Genomic DNA, 26,794 nt, shown 5'->3' on the forward strand with positions numbered 1-26,794 from the left:
CCTGCGCTCTAGAGCCCATGAGCCACAACTACTGAAGCCCATGTGCCTACAGCCCATGCTCCGCAACAAGAGAAGCCACCACGATGAGAAGCCTGTGCACCACAACGAAGAGTAGCCCCCACTCACCACAACTAGAGAAAGCCTGCGCACAGCAAGAAAGGCCCAATGCGGCCAAATTAATTAATTAATTAAAACGAAAAAACCGTGTAGGTCTGTTGAGGTAGCCAAACATGGTACTCTCATCTACGTTGTAAAGCTGTTTGAATTGTAAATGACAAAGATAATTGAAATTGTATGGGTGTATATGAACAATTTCAATTACACATCTAAAATTCTATTTAAGTGCACATATTAAAGGAGCCTCTATGGGAGGCAGGCAGGCTGAGGCTCTGTCTGTCCATGACCCTGTCTCCTTCCTTTATTAGATGATTCAGATATCAGAGGGTCTAGGACACAAGACAGGTAGACTGTGACCATCCTGAGGGACAGGTGACAAGTCTGGGACCCAGGGTGTAGCGTGGAGAAGACAGTGGCCGGGGTTACGAGTAGGCATGGGAGAGCAAAGCCCCTCAGCAGCACCAGGAGGGCCAGGAACTAACCTGATACTTCCCTCCCTGCAAGGAGGTTCATGAACCAGCCCTGCGCCCCACCTGTGGGAGACAGCGTCACCCCAGATGGAGGAGACAGACCCAGGAGACTGAGATGATTCCTGATTGTGACTCTCTTTACCAAGTCAACTGTGACATGTGCCAGTCCAGGGGGCATGGAACCAGCTCCCTGCCAGGATTGAGGGAGGGAAGCTTTGAGGCTGAGGAGCCCAGAGGGGTCACCTGACTTGGCCTAGGGTGAGAAGTTGGAGGAATTCTCCCTGGAGAAGGACATGGTAACAAATGCCAAAAGACCAGGAAGAGCACCAAGCAGGAAAGGTGAGGGGGAGCCCGGTAAGCAGCAGAAATAGGCTGAGCCAAGGCCAGGAGGCCAAGGAGGAAGCTGGGAGTTGGTGCTGGGGTGGGGGGGGGTAGAGCCAGGAAAATGGTGGGCTACTGGGGGAAACCAGAGGGGGTGCCCTGGAGGGACGGGGGCAAGGCCTCAAATGTAAAGTTCAGTGACTCATCCTTTGTCCTTTAGCCTCAGGGCAGTGATGCACCAGGGTAAGTTTCAAACAGGAGAGGGCCGGGGGGTCAGGGTCACATCTGTGTTTACTAAAGCTATTTCCAGAGGTTACATGGAAGTCAGAGTGCAAGGGGTAAGGGTGAAGTTGGCAGGCAGACAGAAGAAGGAACAAAGGACTGGCGTGTGGAAGGCACTATGGACCGGACGCTGCAAAGGTGTCTCGCTCACAGCCGAGGGGAGGCAGTGCCATTTCTTTATTCTGAGGACAGAGCTCTGTCGATGGTGGCTCTGCAGGCCCACCCGGTACTCATTGCAACAAAAGCTGCGCCAGGGGCTTCAGCCTCTCCTTCATGGCAGTGTCGGCTGGAGGCAGGTCCTTAGCCTTCATGATGACCGCGTGGGCCTCCTGGAAGAGGTCCTCCCCCACCGCAGCTTCCACCCGCTTGCGCCACGCAGCCAGCTTAGGCCGGTTTTTGAAGATGTCACAGCCGGCACTGACAGGCTATGGGAGTGGAAGCCGGGTGGAGGGGTGGGACCCAGAGAAGCACAAGGCAGCATGTCCCAACTTAGGGATCCCTCGGGTGGATTTTCCCTCCTCTGCCACACGGGTGATAGGCTGGGGGTTCTCCTCCAGGAAATACCGAGAAGCTGCTCAATAAGCCTGCAGGGTGGGGTTTTTAAGCCCCTTTTTACAGATGAGGACGCTGAGGCTCAGAGGGGGAAGTGACCCGCCCAGGGCCCCCCAGCCAGAAAGGACAACGTGAGCTGGTACACTGGCTCTCTCCCAGGGTACCCCAGTGCCCAGCTGGCCCCCCACCCCACGACACTCACATGCATCAGCTCTGTGATGGCCACCAAGTCTGCCACTGAGATGTGAGGCCCAGACAGGAAGTCCTGGTCCTTCAGGAACTTGTCCTCAAGCAGCTGCAGGCACCTGTCCAGCTCAGCCAGAGTAGATGCCAGTGTCTCAGGGGGCACCCGTTGGCCCAGGAACACAGGCAACAACATCTGGTAGGCGGGCAGGCAGGGGAGGGCTCAGGGTCTGCCCAAGGCCCAGCATGGTTCCTGCTCTCATTCCACCTATCAGCCATCCTTCGCATTTCTCCTCACTCCCATCTACCATTTCCCGCCCACAGCCACTACCAGCCCAGGCCTTATCCCTTACTCAGGCACAGATAGCCTCCACCTCTTCCTGGGTCATCACATCGGGCAGCCGGGGGATACTTCGGCAATCCCAGTCTGCCCATATCTTCTCCCTGCATAAAGCCTTCCATGGCTCCCTAGTGCCCTCACTGCAAAGGCCTCAACACAGGGCAGCAGCCATCCTCTCCCACCCCACCTCCCACTCCACCCCAGGCTTCTCAAATGGGAATGTGCGTGCAGATCCCTCTGGGATGTGGTTCAAGTGTACGGTCCTAATCAGTACACCTGGGTGGGGCCTGAGACTCTGCATTTCCAAGCTCCCAGGTGACGCTCATGCTCCTGGCCCATGGCCCACACTCTGAGTAGCAAACATCTACACTCACTCTCCTGGACTTCTCTCCATTCTGCCCTCAAATGCACCGGGCTTCCTCCCCCACCACAGCTTGTAAAGCTATGGAAACCTTCTTTGTGCCAAATGGACCCCCAGAGGGAATTCCCTGGCAGTCCAGTGGTTAGACTTCCGCGCTCACTGCCGAGGGCCTGGGTTTCACCTCTGGTCAGGGAACTAAGATCCCACAAGCTGCACGGCCAAAAACAACAACAACAAATGGGCCCCCAGAACAGTGGTTCCATACATGCAGCAGGGGCCAGCTCACACTCCCTCACACACGCAGGGAGCCTGCTCTGTGCCAGACACTAAGCGCTTTACCAATAATAACTCAGAGTTCACATTTCAAAAACCTCTGCACGTTCGATAAGTAAAAATGGTATCTGCATGCTCTTTTAATGTGCATTTGCTTGATTTTTACTGAAGTTACATGTTTTCATCCATTTATTGACCCTTTCTCTCTGTCCTTCAGTTACATCTCTGCTGGTTTCTTTTGCGCATTTTTCTCCTGTGTTTTGATGGGCTTCTAAGAGCGTCTTATTTTTTTTAAGCATATTTATTTATTTAATTTATTTATTGCTGCGTTGGGTCTTCGTTGCTGCGCCCAGGCTTTCTCTAGTTGCGGCGAGTGGGGGCTACTCTTCCTTGTGGTGCACAGGTTTCTCATTTTGGTGGCTTCGCTTGTTGCAGAGCATGGGCTGTAGGCGCGCGGGCTTCAGTAGTTGCGGCATGTGGGTTCTGGACTTCTCCAGTGGCATAGTGGTTAAGAATCCACCCACCAGTGCAGGGGACACGGGTTCGAGCCCTGGTCTGGGAAGATCCCACATGCCGCAGAGCAGCTAAACCCGTGTGCCACAACTACTGAGCCCGCACTCTGCAACTACTGAAGCCTGCATGCCACAACTACTGAATCCCGTGCGCCTAGAACCGGTGCTCTGCAACAAGAGAAGCCACTGCAATGAGAAGCCCGCTCACCACAACGAAGAGTAGCCCCCGCTCACCACAACTAGAGAAAGCCCGCACGCAGCAACGAAGACCCAATGCAGCCAAAAATAAAAATTAAAAATTATAAAAAAATTTTTTAATGTTCTTTCTAACATTTCTTTGCCAAGATCTTTCCCAGGTTTTTTTGCTTGTTTTCATTCTTTTTTTTTTCTTACACAGATTTTGTGTAAAATCGATTAGCCTTTTCTTTAAGTCTCCCACTGTTACTAGGCTTATAAATCCTTGCATACCCAGAAATCAGATCAACATTTAGTGAAATATCTTATTTCTTCCTACTTTGAGGTTTTTCACTTAACACCTCTCCATCTGGAAAGTACATGTGTAGCAAAGTGAAGGTTTGATTCTTTTCTCTCCCAAAAGACAATATTCCCAGGCAGCCTAGAGTGTGCAAAAGGGCACAAGATTAATTTCCAGCAGCTCAGGAATCAAGACATATTGGGGGAGTCATTCCCAGGCTCTGTGCCTTGGTTTCCCCTCTGGGAAACAAGTTGGTTGCCCTGGAGCATCTCTGGCATTCTAGAATTTAGTGTTCTCAGGTCTCAGGTCTGAATGGAATGCTTTAGACAGAAAGCACCATCCCCTGGTCACCAAGGAAGGGCTCCCTGCTCTGAAGCTCACCTTCTGCCACATGGTCCGGGTGCAGCTTGTTCGCAGGGCCGTGTGCTGCCACGCCAGGTACTCATCCACACGGGCTCGGGCCTGCAGGTCCTGGGGGTACCAGTGGTCGGGGGTCTCATACTTGCGGGTCAGATACAGCAGGATGGCCACACTGGGGGACACGGTGGGTGCAGGGGGACATGCCCCAGTCACTCTTTAACCATTCCACAGGGGCCAGGCCCTGGGTGAGGCCGGTCCCTGCTCCTCACACATCTTTCCCCAGCTCCTGGGGGTGGAACATTTCACTGTTTCTGGTACAGAGTAGGAGTGTGAGGCTCAGAGAGGTTAAGTGACAGCCAGGATCACACAGCTCTATGTTGGGCCATCCTATCATCAGAACTAAGGGCACCAAGGGAAAAGCAAAATGTCATGTGATTTCAGAAAGTGGATGTATGCTCAGAGAAATCTCCCATGAGGAAGCAGTGCCCAACATGTGTCCCGAAGGATGAGAGTGACTCCAATACCATTCTCCAACATCTCCAGGGCAGGGACAGCAACAGGAGGAAGACCAGGCGCCCCTCCCAGCCCTGGGCAGCTCTGCTGACTTCAATCCACTCTCCACCCTCGGGCTGGTAAGGGGCTCAGGGCACAGAAGCCACGATCCGAGCCATCAACGGTGGACACACAGATGGCTGACTGGTGCAGCCAAGGGACCCGTTACCTCTCGGCCAAGGTGAAGTCCCCGTCCTTCAAGGCGGGCACCTTCCTCAGGGGGTTCACCTGGGCAAAGTCATCGCTGTAGTGCTGGCCTGTGGGAGAGACCAGTGAGGCAGGTGGGGAGAACTCTGAGCCCTCTGAGGTCTCTGCCCACCCCCTACCCCAATGTCCAGGCACCAACTTTCTGAGGCCTCCATCCAGGTGGGGCATCAGAGAAGACGAGGCCACTCTGCTGGTCAGCGGATCATACACGCTGAGCCTGCCAGAGGTCCCCCCTTCCTGTGTCCACTCGCCCCACCTTGGAACCTGGGTCAAGTAGCATCTCAGCTTGGACTTGGGAGGAGGGTGATTCACTGCAGCTGTAATCCACCCCAGCCCCAGCCAACTCCATCCACGCATCACACACTCTAGCCTCCTCCCTGGGCTCTAGCCTTGTCCACTGCAGTCCCCCTCTCTATGCAAACTGGGTGACCTGTCTACACCCCAGAGTTCCAGCCACACCTGCTCCCGGCCCTCAGCAAACCTCGCTCTCACCAGCAATACCTGCCCGACTCAGCCACTCAACCTCCTGCAGGTCAGCTCCTCTTTCTTTCTTGTGCCAAACCTTCAAGGCTCCTCCCCCACAGGGGTTCCCATGTCTGAATCACATCTGCATACCTCCCTGTCCCGGGCCAGTGCAGACGGTACACCAAGTAATGTATGTGGAGTCGGAGGGCTTCAGTGGAGCCGGGATCCAGCCTGGCCGTACGACCGCCTGTGGGCCTCTTTGCCCTTCTACTGCATGGACGGAATCACCCCTACCCATCCTCCCTCTAGAAATTGCCTCTGTGCCCAGCCCCACCCCAAGGAGCATTGAAAAGTCAGAGCAAGCTGGCATCAAAGCAGCTGGTGGCTCACGCTGGGGCACCAGAGGCAGAAGGTGGGCAGGCTCGGCCAAGCAGGGTCTCCCTCCGGGTCTGCCAGAGGGGCTCTGAATCCAGAGCTTATCCTACTGTCCAGTTACAGCCCTGCCCCCTCCCCGGATTCTGTGTAAGTGGAGGGGACCTAGGCAGGCATAGGTAGGAGTAAAGAGGAGACCAGATGCAGGTGTCCAACCTCCTCCTGCCAGCAGACCCAGAAACTCAAGAGATGGGGGCTGCTTCCACTGGGAATGAGGAGGCAGTTCACTGTTTTCTCCAAGCCCAGGTGTGGAGGTGTTGGAGCTGTCACTCCACTTCCCGCGGCCCCACACCCCCACTGCTCTCTACCTGCTCTGCTCCTTCCTAACCTGTATTTTGAAGAACGGTTAGTATTCACTAAGCAAAGGTAAAGACTCTGAAAATACACAACTTATAGGCGAAGCCACGGTTTCCGACTGGAGTCTGTCTCTTGCCGTCTGTCTGCGCAGGCCGCCTGACCGTGGGGCCCCGGGAGTCCGTGTGCACACAGGGGCCCAGACCCCGGGCCTGCCTGCCGGGCCCACCTTTGAGCAGGTCCACGGTGCGCAGCTCGAAGGGGATGCCGTTCTTCTTGGCGAAGATGTAGACGGCGCGGCAAGGCTGGGACAGCAAGTCCAGGTAGAGCTGCAAGCCCATGGCGAGGGCGGGGGTTAGGATTAGTGCAGGACTGGGGCAGAAACGGCGGCAGGGGCGGGGACCACCGGCTACCCAGCCGGCGGCCGCGCGCAGCCTGATTAATCGAGCCGGGCCGCGCCTTCCCCGCCCGTTGGATGGTGCCGGAGAACTTTGGACCAATCAGCGGCGGCCTCGCTCTCCCGCCTTCCCTCTCAGGGGTTCTGGGCTGGGGTCCCTTCCCTGGTGGGGAGGGTACAGGGAGACGGACTCTTGACAGTTTCTCGCCGCCAGGTCAGTCCCCTAACCCGGACCTCAATGTCTACCTGCGTCAAATGGGGCGGGGGGATGATACTGGGGGGACGACGTTGAGGGCGCTTCCAGCGCAGACACTCAGTGAATTTAGAGTCGAAAGTGTTGGCCCAAGCCACCTTCTCCCACTCGCGGAGGGGGCTGAAAGAGGAGGGACTTAAGAGTCCCCAGGAACACAAATAGAGGAGGAGAAAGGAGGTGCCACGGCCTCCCCTGGGCCCACTGCACAGGGTGGAGGCTGGGGAGGGCGTGTGGACCTCTGCACCCAGCAAAGACTAGGTCCACACCTCAGGAAGCCGCCCCTCCCCAACCTTCCTTACACTCCCGGCTAATCCCTCCAGCAAAGCAGAAGCCCTGTGGGGCCCATCTAGAGGTTTGCAGGGGGGCCTGGAACCTCCCCACTTCCTTTGCAGGGCCAAACCCCTCCAACTACAACCCTGGAGCTCCTGAAGTCTGTGGCTATGATGCCCTCATTCTCTAAGCAAGCGTCCTGGATAAAAAACCCTGTCCCCAAACCCAAGACTCAGAAAAAGCCCCTTGGCAAGAGGATCGGTTACTGCAAAACTTGAGAATAGCTTGGCCTTCCTGGGCCCCAGGCTCCCAGTTTAAAGAAGACCTATCCCCCCAGGGCGGAGCCATGTTCTCCACCCCCTCCAGTGGATTGCCCTCCTCCACAAGTCACCCTTGGCCGGATTACTGCAATATCCAAATCTCCCTGCTTCCTCCCTGGCCACCGTCCAGTCCAACCCCCAACAGCAGGCAGAATATTATTCTAAAATGCAAGCTGAGCATTCCGTTCCTGTTCATGGTTTGCAGCTCCTAAGTGTGGCATTTAAGGCCCCTCATGACTGAGTCCTGACCAGGAGAGCTGCTGTTTGGATTTCCCCTCCCGACCAATTCCTCAGGACAGATGCAGGACTTGTGATTTACAATACTTGGTGCCAAAGGGCCACGTCCTGGGTGACTGGCCCAGCAAAGTGATAGCTGGCATGCCTACAGCCAACACCAGTGGACGCCCGATACCTCTGCTGTCTTTCTCTAAGAACTAGAAGGCAAGGGGGCATTTGTTAATTTCACTCTTGACAACCATCAGGGGGAAGCTGATCCATGGGGCCTAGGAAAGGGGGTTGTCTTTCGAATAGAGGCCAAGACCAAGGTCAGGACAGAAGGAAGTTCAAATAAACCACACGTCAGAGTTAGAAGCAGAGGCTCAGGCTGAGCCCAGGTTTATTTCCCAAACTGAAAAGAAGATGCAGTGATTAAAGGAGACAAGGTCTGGGTATGCCATTCTCATCGTGGCTTTTAGGCAGCTGTGGAAGATGAGTGGGGACCTGGCCCAGGGAGCAGAGGGGCAGTGGGACTCAGGCAAGTCACGCCTGCTCTCTGGGTCTGCCTCCCATGGGACATGGAAAGGAAGGTGCTTTGTGAACTGCCAAGGGCAGAGCAGAGGCTTCCCGGCTCACTGGATCATGGACAGCACCCTAGGCATCAACTTCCGCTTAATGGTGGGGTCTGCAGCCTGGGAGTCCTTGGCCTTCAGGATGACCTCATGGGCCTCCTGGAAGAGGACCTCCCCCACTGCCGCCTCCACGCGCTGATGCCACGCAGCCAGCTTGGGTCGGCCTTCAAAGACTCGGCAGCCGGCACCCACAGGCTGTAGGGAGACAGGGGACAGGATGAGACAGGGTGAGGCCAAGTATGGCAGCATCTACTTGGTTTGGAGGCCACAGAACCCCAGAAGGTTTCTACACATAAGCACAGTCCCATGGCCAGGTGAGGCAGTGTGAGCAGGACTTCAGCAGCCACCCAGGACCTCCCCTGCCTAGTCCCCCCAACAACTGCCCACTCACATTCATGAGCTCCGTGATGGCTATCAGGTCAGCCAGAGAGATGTGGGACCCAGCGAGAAAGGCCTTGTTCTGGAGGAACTTGTCCTCAAGCACCTGCAGGGTCACGTCCAACTCTGCCAGCGTGGCTGTCAGCATCTCGGGAGAGACCGGCTCACCCAGGTAAACAGGGAGCATCACCTGGTGGGTGGGCAGGCAAAGTGGGGGGTTAGGACCCAGTCCAGCCTCAGAGGCAGGAAGGCAAGTCTCCCTGCCCTTAGAGCTGCCTCCTGGTTCCATGCATTTTTTTTCCTACAGGGAAATTCCTAAAGGACTCCTTTTCCCGGAACTATTCCTGCTCCCACAATCTGAGCCTGGGGCATCTGACAGAAGGACTCAAACCCCTTTGAGAATGACTCAGAGGGGACCTGAACAATGAGTTTCATACTTTGGGGGGAGGGCCTGGCTTAGGAACAATTATTTTATAACCTCTTTCCCCCAGATTATAAAATCAGTACCTCATACAGTATAATTAGGAGGATGGGCTTTTAAGGTCTCAACTTTGTTGCTTATAAACTATGTGAACTAGAGCAAAACACTCAAACTCTCTGAGCCTCGATTTCCACATCTGTGATATGGGAATAATAGTACAGGGCTCATCTTGTAAGTGGAAAAGTGAGGCCCAGAGAGAGACAGACAGTTGCCTGAGACCACACAGCCAAGAAGAGACTAAGCCAAGCGTGGAACTGACGTCTTCTGACCCAGGGAGCTGCCAGGGACTAGAGAGAAGAGCCAGGAAAGGGTAGCGTTCAGGATTCTGGGAGGAGGGCATTTGGGGTGAAGCCATCAACAGCCTCAGGCTTGCCAGAGCTGTCAGGGAGACACAGTGGATGTGGAGCAGGGGAGGGAGCTTCATGTTCAGTCTGGTGTTTTGTTGGGTAAAGTTGCTTGGGGAGCCTGGGACTCTGGAAAGGTAAACAGGACTAAGATTGTGCACAAGCCCTGGTGGCTTCTGTTTCCTCCCCCAAACAACAAGGTAGACAGGGTCAGTGATCACCCACCAGGGGCCTGGAGGCCAGTGCTGGGCTAATGACATTCCTTTGGCTGCAGACTTTTTTTTTTTTAGAAGATGTTGGGGGTAGGAGTTTATTAATTAATTTATTTATTATTTTTGCTGTGTTGGGTCTTTGTTTCTGTGCGAGGGCTTTCTCTAGTTGCAGAGAGCGGGGGCCCCTCTTCATCGCGGTGTGCGGGCCCCTCACTATCGCAGCCTCTCTTATTGCGGAGCACAGGCTCCAGCCGCGCAGGCTCAGTAGTTGTGGCTCACGGGCCTAGTTGCTCCGCGGCATGTGGGATCCTCCCAGACCAGGGTTCGAACCCGTGTCCCCTGCATTAGCAGGCAGATTCTCAACCACTGCGCCACCAGGGCAGCCCCTGGCTGCAGACTTTTTAAAACTATGGATCACTTGCTGACATTTAAAAGTGGAGACATTTCATATAAAAATCCTGAACTTTCCAGCTTCTTTTTAACATAAAGGTGCTGGCCACACAGGGCCAGCATTCCTACCTAGCCACCAGCACAGCATCTAAGGCTGCTGCTGGGGAGAAGCTGCTCCTTGGTGGGGGAAGCGGGAGGGTGGGGGGAACAACGGCTCTTAGTTTGCCAAACCCCACATAAGTCCACCTCCCGTGTATTCTCTGCCTCACCCCAGCAGCAGACTGTCTACATTTCCCTTCTGTTCCCATGGGGTGGTTCCAAAGTTCTTAGGGTTTTAAAAAGTGTTTTTATTCCTCTTTAAATATAAAAGACCATAAGAGGGTAATAAATAAATTCTGATTTATTCTTATCAGGAAATGCTATACACTAGTTAGAAAAAAATAAATTAGACCCACCCATAGCACTATGGAAAAATGCAAGTTCCAGAATGATATGAGAGCATTTATATAAAATTGTAAGCACTCAAAGCAAAACTTTATTTTTATGGCTACACATAAATGTAATAATGTAGAAAATCGTGAACTGAAAGGACTTGAACCAGATCCTGGGGAGCAGGGGGCACCTCAGGAAGGTACAAGGGCAACAAAGAGGTCTTTTGACTTTTGTTCTCTAATGTTTCCTTTTTCATATAAAAAAATGATAGAAGACACAATAAAACTCATGACCCAGAATTAGCCATACACTTTCAAAAATGAGGAGTGCTTCTGATGAGGATATGACAGTCACAAAAAAAGCCACTGCTCCCACCATAACACTGAAAAGAAAATAACCTTATTTTTCTTTAAAGTCTTCAAAGAATATAGAACTTTAAAAAAAGGAAAATAAAAGAAAGAACAAAAAAAGAAAGAAAAAAGCCTAAACCTGTTCTGTCCAATATGGAAACCACTGGCAACGAGAGGTTACTGAGCTCTTAAAATATGTCTCGTCTTAGGTGAAATGTGCTGTGCATGTAAAATACACACCAGAAAACAGACACAGATGAATGGAACAGGATAGAGAGCCCAGAAATAAACCCACGCACTTATGGTCAATTACAACAAAGGAGGCAAGAATATACAACAGAGAAAAGACAGTCTCTTCAGTAAGTGATGCAGGGAAAACTGGACAGCTACATGTAAAAGAATGAAATTAGAACATTCTCTAGCACCATACAAAAAGATAAACTCAAAGTGGATTAAAGGGCTTCCCTGGTGGCGCAGTGGTTGAGAGTCCGCCTGCCGATGCAGGGGACACGGGTTCGTGCCCCGGTCCGGGAAGATCCCACATGCCGCGGAGCGGCTGGGCCCGTGAGCCATGGCCGCTAAGCCTGCGCGTCCGGAGCCTGTGCTCCACAACGGGAGAGGCCACAACAGTTAGAGGCCCGCGTACCGCAAAAAAAAAAAAAAAAAAAAAAGGATTAAAGACCTAAACGTAAGACCAGGAACAGTAAAACTCCTAGAGGGAAACATAGGCAGAACCACTGAGGGGCACTTAAGTGTCATTGTTGATGGACACTGGGGTTGCTTCCACAGCTATTGTGAATAATGGCTATTGTGAATATTGCTGCTATGAACATCTCTTCGAGACCCTGCTTTCAATTATTTTGGGTATATACCCAGAAGTGGAAGTGCTGGGTCATGTGGTAATTGTATTTTTAATTATTTTGAGGAATCATACTGTTTTCCACAGCAGCTGCACTACTTACCATTCCCATCAACAGTGCACAAGAGTTCTAATTTCTTCTTATTCTCACCAACACTTGTTATTTTGTTCACATATATATATATATACACATATATATATACACATATATATATGTATATATATATGTAATAGCCATTCCAGTGGGGGTGAAGTGGTATCTCATTATAGTTTTAATTTGCACTTTCCTAATGATTAGTGATACTGAACATATTTTCATGTGTTTATTAGCCAAAATTTTACTATTTTGAGTACACTGGCTTAAGTAAAATATAGTCATTTCAACTGTTTCTTTTTACTTTTTAATGGTGGCTACTAGAAGATTTAAGACTGCATATATCTCACTTTGTACTTTGGTGCAGCACTGGACTAAATGAACTAAATTCCAGAGGGCACGAGCCCTCCCTAGGTAAGCCACATTCATCCCTGGGGTCCAGGCAAGCAGAGGTGTAAGCCTGCCATCAGCATAGGAGTTTTCTGATGAAGCAGCCACGTGGGGAACTTAGGGCGGGGCTGAAAAGTAGAGCCGTCTTACGGTGGTAGTTGGTGCTTAGATTCCAAATCCCTGCTGGAGGAAAGTGAGCAACCTGATTCCACCCTCCAGATACCTGAAACCAGAGATGAACTGAAACTAACTAATGCCACATCCCAGCCCCATTCCTGACTAGCTGGAAGGGAGGAACCTCCCACCAAGACTGCCTGATAGAGAAAAGTGCAAGCCCTTTCTCGGGTATTTATTATGTATTCAGTCTCTACTCTCCTTTTATACATAATGTGCAGCACATAATGATAAATTATAAGACATACAGAGAAAGAAGAAAATGTGGCCCATAATCAAGAAGGATAAAAAAACAACCAGTAGAGACAGACTCGCAGAGAACCCCGGGGTTGAAATTAGCTGACAAAGACTTTTAAGTAACTATTCTAAATATGTTAAAGACTTTAGAAGAAGAGATGGGCCAAGTGGGTGAGTGGGTGGTGAATTTCAGCAGAGACAGCGAAACTCTAAAAAGAACCAAAGGGAATTTCTAGAACTGAAAATTACATATCTCGAATACAGAATGTATTAGATGGGCTTACCAGCAAACAGAAGGAAGGATTAGGAAGTCAAAGTCAGGTCAATACAAGCTATTCAAACTGAAAGGAAGAATAAATGCGATGTTGCCCAAGCCCTTCTGGGCGATGTCCTCACTGCCTCCGCCTGCGGAGGGGCACCTCACCTTATGCCACAGGACCCGGAGGCAGTTTCTCCGCAGGGTTGTGTGCTGCCAGGCCAGGTACTCATCCACACGGGCACAGGCCTGTGTGGTCCTGGGGGTACCAGTGGTCAGGGACCTTATACTTGCGGGTCAGGTAGAGCAGAATGGCCATACTGTGGGGGAGGGGAGGACATGATGGGTGGGGGAAAGTATGGAGCTAGGGGCTTTATACAGAGTCCCTTCCTTAACCTTCCTGACCATGTGCCAAGGTATTTGCTCGGTTTCCAGACAAGGAAGCCAGGCTCAGAACAGAAATGGGAGTTGCCCAGGGCACACAGCCTTTGGTGGCAGAACTGAAAGTCTGTCTATGGCTAATACCCAAGCTCATCCTATCACCAGGCGAAATCCCACAGCAAGTCCTGCCAAGTGTTCTGAGACAGCTTCTGATGGGAAAACCAGAGAGAGCTTCCTGGAGGAGATGGCATCAAAGCTGAGCCTTAAAGAAGCTCAGTTCTTTCCAGTCTGCATCTACTCTCGTCATCCAACATTCAGACCCTCCCAGATGGCCTGATGGTTCAAAAAGGCTTTCCTGTTGTCCCTAAAGCACCAGCTGGAAACGCGGGGCGGGGCGGGGCGGGGGGGGGGGGGGGGCGGGCAGTGCTGCAGGATCATGAACCAGCAGGACAGACAACGCTCCCGCAGCTCCCTTCCTGCCCTGGGTTAGGAGGACTGCCTTGGTGTTGGGGCGGCGGTGGACCCGGAAGGGCACTGAATGTGGGAATTTGGGGCCATAGGAAGGCCTTCAGGAACTCGGGATACCCCAGGGGCTGGGCATCCCAGCCAAAGGGGCAGAAAACCTCTGTATCTACCACTGGCCTAGGTTCCCTACTGGGAACCCTGTAACCACACGCAGCTGAACAGCTCACTTGTCTTTTTGCTCTTTTTGCTCCCAACTAATTGTTCAAGGAAGCTCCGAGGAGGGCTACAGGTCCCTGGGAGCCATGCACCTCCCAAAATAGGGGAGAAGAGACAGAGAAATGCAGAGATTGCATGCTGCCCCTGGCAGGTACGCTTGGGAGGTCAACAGTGGGCAGCACAGGACTCAGGACAGTAAGGGCAGCAGGAAGGAAGATGGCGCTGGCAGAAGGTGGGAGGAATTCTTTGGGGGTGCATCCACCTCAAGATTCCAGAGATGAGTTCAAAAGTTCCAGGTTCCCCTTGTTGTGAGAGGCGTGACTTAGGTGATGAAGGGGGCGGAACTGGAAAAAAATTTCACCCTCCCTAAAGAGATTTCTACTTCTTGGGACTGTTGTGATGCAAAACATACACGTGTCTGGTGGTCTTCCCACGGGCATGGCCCACCCAGGGAAGGGGCAGCCCAGAGATGGAACCACTGGGGCATCAAAACACAAGTTTGGCCAGCGGGCAACCTTGGAGGGGATGAAGCCGCCCTGCCCCGCACCCCTGCCCGGGGACCCATCACCAACAACCACAGGATTGGTACAGATGTAAAACAGATGAGTTCTTTTCCAACCATCCCTGTGAACTGAAACCGTGGACAGGCAGGAGCCGGGGGTCAAGCCCTGACTCTCTGTAGGATGTTGGGCAAAGGGCCCTTCACCTCGGAGGACTTCAGTTTCCTGTCTATGAAATAGAGAGCTAGGACAAGATGGTTCTAGAGAGGTCTGGTAGCAGCCCCGGCTCCCCAGTTACCTCTCGGTCAAAATGAAGTCCCCGCTCTTCAAGGCAGGCACCTTCTGCCGGGGGTTCACCTGGGCAAAGACATCACTGAGGTGCTGGCCTGCAGAGAGCCCATCGTGGTGGGTGGTGGGAGGAAAACGCCAAGCCCTGCCTGGCTGCGCCCACCCCCCACGCCACCCCCCTCTCAAGGCCCAGGCCCCAATTTCATGGCTCTTCTCCAGCCCCGGGTTGCTCTCCGGTGTGGAAAGGCTGCTGTGGGAGGAGTGGGAGGCTGTTCTGCCAGCTGGTGCAAAAGACCTTGATACCCCTTGCCAGGTCCTGGTGGGCATAACCTTCCCCCAACAGCACGCCCCCAAAACAGAGCTCAAGAAGCTCCAGCCAGGGTGGGGCCTCTCCTTGCCTGGGCCCTCACAGACACCCAACCCACTGCCTTTCCACCACTGCCAGCATCACAAGCGCCCATGCAGGGTGTCCCCAACTGCAGGGGCCGGGAGGCTGGTGCCCTGAGTGGACTGTGATTCCCTACGGTGCCCCTTTCCCTGTGGACTCTAAGGTAGGGTCACCAAACACAGACAAGTGGCCTCTTCCTGGTGTCCACTTACTTGCAACCAACTTCCACAGGCCCCTGAGTGTCCCCTTGCTCACCCTGCCCTGGGCACCGGGGACAGAGCTGGCCCTGTCGTTAGGCTCTGCATTCTTGTCCCACCACAGCTCCCCGGAAAGGTGCAGCCCACTGTCCCCCAGGACCCTGACCTCTGCTCAAGCTCATATGAGTGTTTTCTGCTCCTTCAGATGCAGCCAGAGAGAAGCTTCTGAAGGACACTTAAGCATCACTGCTGCCACGCTCAACAGCCTTCAGTGGTTCCCCATTACCACGGGAGCAGGGGGAAGCTGCTCAAAGCCATAAACTATCCACTACCGCCTCACCCCTCCAGCCTCAGCCCCACTCTCTCTCCTCCCTTTCCCTCCCTTCCGACTGTTCCTTCACCAGGGACCCTCCCCTCCTCTCCTGGTGAAACACACCTCCTACTGCACCCTCTATCTGACAGCCCAGTTTGGACATCCCTTTGTCCCCATGCCCTCTCCCCTACCCCACACTCTGCAGAGGTAACCCCTGGGCAGGACAAGTGGGCAGTCCCCAGAGGAGGCTGGGAAGAGATGGCGATTCAGGCAGAAGGACAGGCTGGCACAAAGGCAGAATGGCAGGCGAGGCCCACCGAGCTGGGGGCCCTGGGTGGAAGGCTCAGCCAGGCAGAGTTGCCCTACTTGCCCCACCAGCAAAAAGGGAGTTCTGCTGTCGCCTACCCCAGCTGCCATGCCAGCTGTGCCCTTGGGACCTTGGGGACCTGTCAGAGAAACAAACCCTCTTGCTCAGAGTGCAGGGCTCGCCAAGCCCCTGCAGTCCCCCTCCTGCTCCCATAACTCCCCGTCGGCTGCCCCCCTTTCCGGTAGGAATAAGAGGCAGAGGACAAGGTAAGTGAAGGCAAAGCAGGAGGAGGAGGAAGGGACAGAGGGGGACCCAGTGCAGCCCAGGCCAGAGCATCAGCAGCTGGGGCCACAAAGGAGAGGCTCACTCTGCCACACCCCCCATGCGGCCCCCCTAAAGCCCCCTCCTCCTGCCCCTTTCCCTGGGGCCCCAACCCTATGCCCAGGTGTACCCCCTCTGTTCGCAGTGTCCCTCCTCCTTTCCTCATGCCTCCCCCACTTTTTACTCCGCTTCAGCTGAGCCCCGTGGTCCATTCCATGGGACGAAACAGAGTTTGGGGATCCCCGAATCTCGTATCTCCCTGGTGGCTCACCTGTTCGGTGCTGGCCCCAGGACGGGGGTGACTCGGAGAGGGGTCCCCCTAATTGGTGTTCGGCCTCCTCGTCCCTCACTGACTTCTCGGTCCCCCAGACCCGGGCCTGGCCCACCTTTGCGCAGGTCCACGGAGCGCAGCTCGAAGGGGATGCCGTTCTTCTCGGCGAAGATGTAGACGGCGCGGCAGGGTTGGGACAGCAGGTCTAGGTAGAGCTCCAGGCCCATGGCGGGGGCGGACCAGCCTCGCAAAGCACGGGATACGGAACACAGCAAGCCCAGCGCTGGGTCTGACGAGCGGCAGCGCGGCCCGCCCCCCGGTAGCTCCCCATTGGCGCTCTGGCCGCGCACTTGGGTGCAATCGCGGAAGCCCGGCGAGTCTGCGGGCTGGGCGGGGGCTCCGGATGGTCCCCTTCGGGGAGGCGGGTTGGGGGGCTCAGAGGGCCCCCAGGCCCAAGCTCATCTCACTGAGCATAACGTCTTCAAGGCTCATCCTAGTTGTAGCGTGTGTCAGAACTTCCTGTTTTACGGATGAGAAAATTGAGGCCCACAGTTGATTACAGGTCCAGAAAGTCTGACTCCAGCATCTACGCTCTTGGCCACAAGCTGCAGAGATCCTGGCGCCAGCAAGAGGCAAAGCCTCTGGGTTTACGGTCAGCGTGGTGGGCTAACTCACTTCGCCCCGGTGCGCGCCCTGGACTCTGACAGCAGGTCTTCCTGCTCCTGCCAGCCCAGTGCCTCAATCTCGTTCCCTGGGTTTGTTTCTTCCCTCTTCTGGGCCTCTGTTTCCCCACCTTTAAAATGATGGAGCAATCCCACTGAAAGATCCAGCAATCCCACTTCTGGGCATATATCCAAAGAAAATGAAAACAGGATCTGGAAGAGATATCTGTAATCCCATGTTCATTGCAGCATTATTCACAATAGCCAAGATATGGAAACAACCTAAGCGTCTGTTAAGGGGTGAATGGATAAAGACAAATTGGAGAATATACACTGACACATACAGAGGAATCTTTCATCTAGCCTTTAAAAAGAAGGAAATCTTGTCATTTGCAACAACATGGATGAAGCTGGAGGTCATTACGCTAAGTGAAATAAGACAGGCCCAGAAAGACAAATACTGCCTGATCTCACTTATGCTGTGTGGAATCTAAAAAAAGTGGAACTCTAACAAGCAGAGAGTAGACGGTGGTTACCAGGGGCTGGAGGGGGAGGGGGGAAATGGCAACATATTGGTCAAAGGGTATAAAGTTTTGAATACCCCAGATAAATAAGTTATGGAGATCTAATGCACAGCATGGTGACTATAGTTAACAGCACTGCATGGTATACCTGAAATTTGCTGAGTAGTTCTTAATTATTCTCAGCAACAACAAAAAAATGGTAACTGTCTGCTGAAAGGAAAAAAAAAAAAGCACAACCTGAGTGTTGTGAGTGAAGTTTGATCCAGGGTCTTGCTGAAAACTACAGCACAAGAGACAGCCTTTTCAAAAATCCAGTTTTTGTTTCATTGATCTTCTGTACTGTTTTTCTCTTCTCTATTTCATTTATCTCCACTGGAATCTTTATTATTTGTTTTCTTCTGATGGTTGTGATTTGAGATCTGTATGCCTTTACAGCTATAAATTTGCTTCACAGCCCTGCTTCTGCTGCATCCCATAAGTTTGGGTGTGTTGTGTTTTTGTTTTCATTTGTTCAAAGTACTTTCTAATTTCCCTTGTGATTTCTTCTTTGATCCACTGGTTGTTTAAAAATGGATTGTTTAATTTCCAGATATTTCATCTTCTAGTTTTCCTTCTGTTGTTGATTTCTCATTTCATTCCACTGTGTTCAGAAACACACACTGTGATTTCAATTTGTTTAAATTTCTTGGGATTTATTTTATGGCTTCAAAAAGGGTCTAACCTGGAGAATACTACGTGTGCCCTTGAGAAGAACGTGTATTCCGTGTTGTGGGTGCGGTGCTATGCGCAGTTGGCAGGCCGATTGGTTTAGGGTGTTGCTCAATCATCCATTTCCTTGGGGATCTTCGGTCTCACTATTTTATCCATTAGTGAAAGTAGAGCACTGAAGTCTCAACTCTTATTATTGACAGTTTAATCATGTTTAACCTTTAATTTTCAAATTCTTTTTGGAAGCTGGGGGGACTCGTGACCGCCCCCCAGACCCACCACATCAGATGTGTGTCCCAGGCTCAGCAACCGTGGCGGTTGTTCCAGTTCACTGAAAAACAGTGATTTTCAGCGTCTCCCCTAAGGTAGGAGGCGCCGGGGGCTGAGCTGGCCAGGCCCGCAGGCTGGGCTGCTACTACGTGAACTTCTGCAGCAAATCGCAGATCCTCTCCTTGACCATCGGATCCAGAGTGGAGCAGTCCCATTCCGCCAACTTCACCAGCCGGTCGTGGGCCTCCCAGAAGAGGTCGGAGCCGATGGCCAGCTCCACCCTCATGCGCCACTCGGCCAGCTTGGAGCTGTTGAGGAAGACGTTATGGTTGCCCGCCATGGGCTGTGGAGAGACAGAGAGGTAGGCATGGTCAGCCTGTGGACCAGCCCCACCTGCGTCCCTCCTACAGCTGCAGGGCTCTCCCCATCTGTCCCTGTGGACAGTGAGCTGGCTAACCCCTGAGGCCTGGTCAGGGGTTGCAGGCCATGTAACACATGTGGGTGGGGATGGAAGATCCCTGGGGGCTCTCAGTCACTGGTCTTGCTCCAAGGCTCCTGAATCCCTCTCTAAGGGACCCCTGGCCCAGGGCTTCCCACTTCTCCAGCGTGAAACCTCCCAGGGGTCCTGCCCTCTTCCAGGGAAACCCCTTGTCCCCAGATGAGGGTGGGAGGAATTCAGTTATTTTTCCCCCCTGTTGAACCTCCCTCTGTGATCAAGCACAGGGGCGGGGACGAGAAAGCCATCAGGCAGCCTAAGAAACATGCACACAAGATGTTTGGGGGGTTGTGAATGAAATTTAAGGGGTGGGGGGGTGAAACTGAGGGGACTGCACCACATGGGACGGAAAGATTGGAATGTTTTTTTCCCGGTGCTGGTCCACACTGCACACTGACCAGGGCCACTTTGCATACTGGCCAGGGTCTCAACAGCATCCTGCACACCAGCTAGGTCAGAACTGGTCACCCTCCCCTGCACACAGAAACCACATAAATGCCGCCGCACACCCACGTGTGTCCCCCCATGCACAGCGGATGCCCCTCAGACCCAGAGCCAGGGAGCTGCTCTGTACAACTATCTGTCTGGAGCTCTGGAAAAGAGGCACTTTGGCTGGAAGGACACTTTGGAAACCTCTGGACAATTTCCGGAGAGTCCAGCGGGAGGAGGAGGCATCCAGGATCCTGGCCGACTGACCAAGAAACACTGTGTTCTTCTCCTTGTCCCATGCTGGCCCTCCAGCTCCTGCCCCCACAGAGGACTCTTGGTGAAGCATGAATGACCACGATCCTCCCCGATTCAAAACCTGTGTTTCCTGTGGCCCCCGGGTCAAGGCCAGACACCCAGGCGTGGCTCCCACAGTCCCCATATCTCCCCGTTCACCAGCCTTTCTGAAAGTTATGGTCACAGAGGAGTCCCTCCTCTGTCCAGGCTCCATCCCCCCGTCACCCCACCGCACACCTGCATCATCTCCACCAGGGCTACCAAGTCGGCCAGGGAGATGTTGTCCCCGGTGATGAACATCTTCTCCTGCAGAAACTTTTCCTCGAAGAGCTTCAGGTTGTTAGTCACCTCTGCCAGCACCTGCTCTGTCTTCTCAGCTGGAACTTCCTCACCCGTGATCATCGGGATCAGCAGCTGGCCAGGGGAGGGGAGGGGAGGGAGAGGAGGCCATATCTGACCCTCCAGGTCTCAGTACCCTTTTCTGCTAGAGAGGTGGTGGACAGTACCAAGGATGTAAAGTGGTGTCGCCTCTTTTAGCAGTTCTGGTTGGTAGAAGTTGCCTGGGGCCCTTGTTCAGAAGGATTTGAAGTCCCAGCAGGAAAGAATCCTATGATTGATTACTGATATCTGTCACAGGCATAGGATAAGAAGTAGGGACACATGTACTGGTTATTTGTCATCTTCAAATCTGGTAGCCTTTATGGGCCCTTTGACTCTGGGGTGTTTTTTTTTTGGGGGGGGGAGTGTTTTGCTGCATGGCTTGTGGGATCTTAGTTCCCTGACCAGGGATTTAACCTGGGCCACAGCAGTGACAGTTCCAAGTCCTAACCTCTGGACCACCAGGGAATTCCCAACTGTGATATTTTCTAGTTTGGAATGAAATGTCTTGACTCTTATCCTGGCTCCAGTGATACCAGCCCCTCCTGGGCACCCCTCACCTTGTCTTTCTAAGGCTCTTTCCTACTCAGTGGTTCACACTCCCCACAGCTCTGTAAGGCAGGCAGGAAAGGGGGCTGTGGAAATGAGGCTCAGGGAGGGAGGGACACTTGCTTGAGCCCCCGCTGTGGCCCTGCTCACCTTGATCCAGAGTATCTTGTTCATGGGCAGTTGAAGGGCTGTGTGCTGCCAGGCCATGAACTCGTCCACGCGGGCGCGCGTGTGCAGGTCTGGCGGGTACCAGTGCGAGGGCGCGCTGTACTTGCGGCACAGGTAGAAAAGGATGGCCACACTGCAGAGAGGACAGTCAGGGCGCTCCTCTGGCCTCCCCAACCCTCTACACGAACCATCCAGCGGGGCTGGGCCCAATGTGGGCCCTCCAGCCACAGGTGGGCTCTAGGCACTGACATCCCACCTGGAGGAGGATGAGCCCCAAGGGCCCCGGGAAAGGCAGTCAGTCCGCCCCCATCAGCGAGGGCAGGGAGGGGCCCTGCGGGGCAGGTGGGAGTTGGTGGATGGCATCAGGAAGGGCAGTCCAGACAGGGCATAACACGTAGGGAAACACGGGGTAAGAGGGGGCGCGGGAAATCTGGAGAAAGCAGAACCCATGAGTGACGGGGAGAGGGTGCGGGCTGGGTGGGGAGAGGTCAGGGACAGCCAGAGATGGCCTGCACTGCTCTGTCCATGCCCACTGCCCACTGCCCCCACCACCACACCTTCCGTGTCTCTTGATCCTGCACCTGGAGGTTATGGTCCTCAACGCTTATTCCCTGCCTTCAGCCCTCCCGGCTCCCACACTGGGAGCTCGGATACCAAGCGGGGACCACACACACCAGCACGTTCTCTGACAGCCCCTGCCCCCAGGGTGAATCAGAGCTTACGGTGACCGGAGGAGCCTCACCTCCTGGCAGACAGGGCCCAGCCCACATCACAGTCCCTGGGATGACCCTGGAATAGGCATCTGGCCTTTTGTCTGGCCAGCACCCTTTCCCCCACTTTTCCCGCAGGGACCCGCTCCACCAACAGTGATCCTGGCCCGGGTGACTGGCAGTCATGGGTCCCAGTGCCCTGGCCAGTGAGAGGCCCACAAGTAAGCAGGTGACTCGACTGGGCCCATCCCTGTCCTTCCTGAGAACTTCAGATCACCCACGAAGGAGGGGTTGCTCGTTTTGCGAGGACCAGGTGCTTCAAAGATAAGGCTACAGAGCTGTTGCTGGTGGTGGGAATAGGAGAAAATGCTGAGAGAAGCTGGCAGGTGGGCTGGTGGGGGAAAGCATCAGCACCACCATAGCCAGGCCCAGATTCCCCTGGCTTGTCACATCCCCCAGTAAACTCAAACTAGTTGAGCGGAGTTTCTGCCTTGCGTGGCTGGTGTCCTTAGCCTCTCACTCAGTGCCCTAATAGACACCTGTGGGCAGAGGGGCCAGGAGGCTGGAGGGATGGGGGAAGGGTGGGTCTTTGGAGAAGGTCTAAGGGGGATGGTAGTGGATTCACAGCCGTTCTAAGGCCCAGGACTGGGAGGTGGGAGGGAAGGACCAGCAGGGTGAGAAGGTGGCATAATAAGAAGGCCAAGGGCAGAGGTGGGGGCCCTGCTCTGGAGAGAAAACCAAGGGTGTGGCTGGATAATCACTTGGTAAAGATATTAGGCAGGTGACTTGTGAATCTAAGGGACCATTTCAGCAGAAACACTGACAGCTTGTACTGAAGGAGACAGATGGGATGAAATGAACGAAGGCTGTCAGACACCTCTGTGAAATGGGCAGATGGAACTATTCAACCTTCAAGAAGAGGAAAGAATAACCCAGAGGGAGGCTCAGGGGCCAGTAGGGCTGTCCTGCCACCACAGGCCTGGGGTACTGGTTCTAAAAGGTGGGGCCAACACCCTGATAGGCTCAGAGGACAGAGTATGGAGCTAACGAGGATCATTTTGTTAAGAGAAACGAAAGACCCAAAATGGGGTCACTTGTGCTAAGCCCCACATCAGCCAACCGAGACTCAGTATCTTAACCTAACTGCAGTTTCAGCCTCTCCCAGGAATGTGACCTTGAACCAGTTAATCTGGAATTACCTGGCCAGCACTTGTGAGGTCATCTGCCTGATAGACCCCTGGCTTCCCCCAAAGAAAGGTGATCTTGACTAAAACAATCCGCTCTTTGCTAGAAACTTCCTTTCCCTGCCTCCTTCTGCCTATAACAAGCCTTTCATTTTGTACAGCTCATCAGAGCTCCTTTCCAGGTGGGATGCTGCTCCGTTCATGAATTGTTGAATCTTTAATTTTACGCAGTTGAATTTTTATTTTTAACAATGCTCAAGCCCTAAAACCGAATGCAATTTGTGCTGCCAGGTTTCAGACTTGCCGGGGATGCACGAGCCTTTTATTCCTTCCTATCCTCTGTTTTGGAATGGTAATGTCTAGCCTATGCCTGTCCCCCCACTGTATTTTGGAAACAGGATAACTTGTTGTCTGGTTTCACAGGTTCATAGATGGAAGGGAATTTTGACCCAGCATGAATCAAACCCTAATCGCACCCATACCTGACTTGGATGATTTAGAGGATGGCATTTTGGACTTAAAGGTGATGCTGGGATGATTATGACTTTTGGAGATGCTGGGATGAGGTGAATGTATTTCACACATGAGCAGGACATGAATTTGGGGGGGGCCAGGAAGAGACGGTTATGAGTTGAATTGTGTCTCGCAAAAAAGACATGTTGAAGTCTTAATACCCAGTACCTTAAAATGTGACCTTATTTGGAAAGAAGGTCTTTACAGAGGTCATCAAGTTAAAATGAGGTCATTGGAGTAGATGCTAATCCAAAATGACTGGTGTCGGGACTCCCCTGGTGGCGCAGTGGTTAAGAATCCGCCTGCCAATGCCGGGGACATGGGTTCGATCCCTGGTGCGGGAAGATCCCACATGCCTCGGAGCAACTGAACCCGTGCGCTACAACTACTAAGTCTGTGCTCTAGAACCTGCGAGCCACAACTACTGAGCCCATGTGCTGCAATTACTGAAGCCTGTGCACCTAGAGCCCATGCTCCACAACAAGAGAAGCCACCGCAATGAGAGCCCATGCACCGCAACAAAGAGTAGCCCCCACTCACCGCAACTAGAGAAAGCCCACATGCAGCAACAAAGATCCATGCAGCTAAAAAAATTTTAAAAAAAGACTGGTGTCCTTATAAAAAGGGGATATTTAGACACAGAGACATGCACAGAGGGAAAGCGATGTGAATAGACACAGGGAGAAGATGGCCATCTTCCAGACAAGGAACACCCTAGGCTACCAGAACCTAGGAGAGACCTGGGACAAATCCTTCCTGGCCCCTTCATGGCGAGCATGGCCCTACCAACACCTCGATTTCGGACTTCTACCCCAGAGCCATGAGACAATACATTTCTGTTGTTCTAAGCCAGCCAGTTGGTGGTCCTCTTACAGCAGTCCTAGAAATGTACCTAGCCCTGGGCCACCCAGACTTCCATGGTCCACTTGGGAGATATACTTTAAGTTATGAGACCACCTGTGAAGCAGGCTGAGAAACAATGAACCCTAAATCTTACCAAACCTTGAGATCCAACTACCAATTTACAGGAAATGAAGGGACAGAAAGCCATGTTACACGGCACCATGAGGATTCAGTCAGCAAAATTTAGACCATCGGAAATTCCACAGGACAAAAGAGCTGGTTTCTTCAACCATGGCAAAAATGCAAAGGTCCAAGGTCCAAGGTGGGGCGTGGAGGGGGCTGGAGATGAAAAGAGACTGAAGAGGTGGATCAATCAGTTGCACTCTTTGCAGCTTATTTGGACCCTGATTCCAAGGCACGAACTGCAAAGAAAATATGTCTGAGATATTCAGAGACTGTCGAATATGAACAGGATATATGAAGAAATACAGGAATTATTGTTAATTTTATTAGGTGTCATCATGGTATTGTGGTGATGCTTTTTTTTTTTAAAGAGACTTTATCTCTTAGAAGGTCATTCCTAAACATTTACAGGTGAAGGAATGGAGTGGCCAGGAGGCAGGGGAACAGAGTGGAGTATAGATGATGCAAAATGGGCCCCTGGGTGGACCACTGTTGGAACTATGGGGTGGGTACGTGGGTCCGTTATACTCCTTCTTCTTTACTATTTACTCTACTTAAGTGTATGTGTGAACTTTTCCAGAGTAAAAAAAAAAAAAATCAATAGGCACCAGCAGAAGGGCTGCCACTGACTCTCCCAGGAAAAGCAGACACATGGTGGGAGAGCCAGGGAAGACCGTTACCTTTCAGATAAGACAAATTTTCCATCTTTGAGACTGGGCAGCTTCCTCAGGGGGTTGATCTCGATGTACTCCTTGCTGTGGTGGTGACCTGAGAGGTGCAGGAAGGTCTGAGGCTGCTGGGACCCCAGGGAAGAGAGACCCAGGCCTCCCAGAGGCAGAAATGCCTTTCTCTCCATTTTCGCAAGAAGGGAAACTGAGTCCCAGAGGAAAACCATGGCTCACCCCAGGTAAGGGGGCAAATCAGCGGCCCAACAGGGACCAGGTCAGGACGCCTGCCCCCATCCCAGGCTCCGTGACCAGGACAACCTTTATGGCTCACAGAAGCTGGAGGCCTCCAGCCCTCACCCCCAACTCTGGGCCTAAAGCCACAGCCTGTGAATCAACAGAAGCCCTAGGGGCCTGGATCCCACCCCTAGACCCCCTGCCCCTCTAAGGGGAGCAGGGCAGGTGCCAGCACAGGAGCCCCAGCCCCAGCACACAGATGGAATCCAAAAGGGAGCCTCCCATAGGCACTCAATCCAAGTGATCCGAACAGAGAACCCTATGTGTGTGGGGGGGGGGGGTCGGGGGGGAGTTTTAACTCCTCCTTGGTCAGCTGCCTCCACTGAAAACACTTCAGGGGGCTCTACTTCCACCCCGATAATGTCCAGGGCTCCCGGGTCTCCTCCTCTGTGTTCTGGAGGCTCCAGCCTCTGCAAGCTGAGGTTTTAGAGCTGCTTGGAGTGGTGATGGAGAGTGTGGCCACGGACCTCACCCAGGCTTGGGGGTCACCCTGAGCAGGTCTGAACACTTGGAGCGGGGGAACGGGTGTGGATTGAAGTAAATGAGGAACAACCGTGCGCCTCTGCGACCTCTGCCAAACTAATTGGCAGGTGCTGCAGCTGACGAGGTGCTGGGCACCCTTGAGGAGAAGGTGGGGCGCTAGGTGGGGGTCCCTCCGCCCCTCTTCCTCTCATTTCCCCCCAGAAGAGCCTGTTCACAGTGGGGCAGAGTCCGTGGGGACCCGCAAAGGCAGGCGGGGCAGGAGCACCACCAACAATTCCCTTGGGAAGCTTTTCTTCCCCTGTGGACTTTGTGGGGGTCTCCTCTGTCTCTGTCTCCGCTTCTCAGAAATACCCCAACCTTGTGTCCTGCCTTCCTACCCGGGCAGCTGCAGATGCCGACCTTTCAGCAGATCCACAAACTGGAAGTCGAAAGGGATGCTGTTCTTCCTGGCGAAGATGTAGACAGCGCGGCACGATGCAGACAGCAGGTCCAGGTAGAGCTCCAGGCCCATGCTGGGCCCCCGCTGCGGCCGGCAGACACCCAGCCTCAACCAAAATGCAGCCTGTGCCCTGGCCCTGTGCCCACCAGCCCAGGCCCAGGCCCCCGCGTTCTGGAACCTCTTGTTCACTTGGTGTTTTCATGAGGCCGAGAAGCCTGGAATTCTCACAGCAGCAAAGATTCTGAGGAAACCCAGGAACAGGCTGGAGAGAGGCCTGTAGCTTGGGGCCAAGGGGTCAGGGGTGGCTGTGACCTTGCCCTTTCCCTCCGTGGGGGTGTCCGTTTGTACTCCTGGCCCGGGTCTGAGAAGGGCTTCCACATGGGCACTCCCATGGCCAGGCCTTCATGGCAGAACGTAATCGAAGGGGCGTTGCAGGGTCCAGAGTGAGGATGGGATGAGAACTAACCCAGG

General features: G+C 53.4%; 3 protein-coding genes and 1 long non-coding RNA gene across 4 annotated transcripts; 1 reads left to right on the forward strand and 3 right to left on the reverse strand.

Moving 5' to 3' along the window:
* Positions 1–1,352: 1,352 nt before the first annotated feature.
* On the reverse strand, positions 1,353–6,619 carry LOC309830914 (glutathione S-transferase theta-3-like). The gene is made up of 5 exons (XM_082667808.1): positions 6,426–6,619; positions 4,968–5,055; positions 4,268–4,418; positions 1,945–2,121; positions 1,353–1,615 (listed from the first exon to the last, which is right to left on the reverse strand). Exons 1-5 carry the CDS (start codon positions 6,535–6,537, stop codon positions 1,421–1,423), a joined length of 723 nt encoding a protein of 240 aa, XP_082523934.1. The 5' UTR covers positions 6,538–6,619; the 3' UTR covers positions 1,353–1,420.
* An 89-nt stretch (positions 6,620–6,708) lies between these two features.
* On the forward strand, positions 6,709–9,041 carry LOC309830855. The gene is made up of 3 exons (XR_014297541.1): positions 6,709–6,807; positions 8,703–8,834; positions 8,970–9,041. It is a non-coding gene; the product is annotated as an uncharacterized lncRNA (long non-coding RNA).
* LOC309830854 (glutathione S-transferase theta-1-like) lies at positions 8,223–16,755 on the reverse strand (the record flags this gene model as incomplete). The annotated part of the gene is given in 6 exon segments (XM_082667705.1): positions 8,223–8,479; positions 8,676–8,852; positions 13,050–13,136; positions 13,138–13,201; positions 14,742–14,829; positions 16,644–16,755. Coding segments are annotated over 6 exon segments (723 nt in total). The 3' UTR covers positions 8,223–8,284.
* Positions 16,756–18,837: 2,082 nt separating this feature from the next.
* LOC309830968 (glutathione S-transferase theta-4) lies at positions 18,838–26,395 on the reverse strand (the record flags this gene model as incomplete). The annotated part of the gene is made up of 5 exons (XM_082667910.1): positions 18,838–19,035; positions 20,149–20,325; positions 20,989–21,139; positions 25,120–25,207; positions 26,284–26,395. 5 exons carry the CDS (start codon positions 26,393–26,395, stop codon positions 18,838–18,840), a joined length of 726 nt encoding a protein of 241 aa, XP_082524036.1.
* Positions 26,396–26,794: the final 399 nt, after the last annotated feature.

This window comes from Grampus griseus, assembly GCF_964374135.1.
Source record: "Grampus griseus genome assembly, chromosome: 12".
In the NCBI taxonomy this organism is placed as follows: Eukaryota; Metazoa; Chordata; class Mammalia; order Artiodactyla; family Delphinidae; genus Grampus; species Grampus griseus.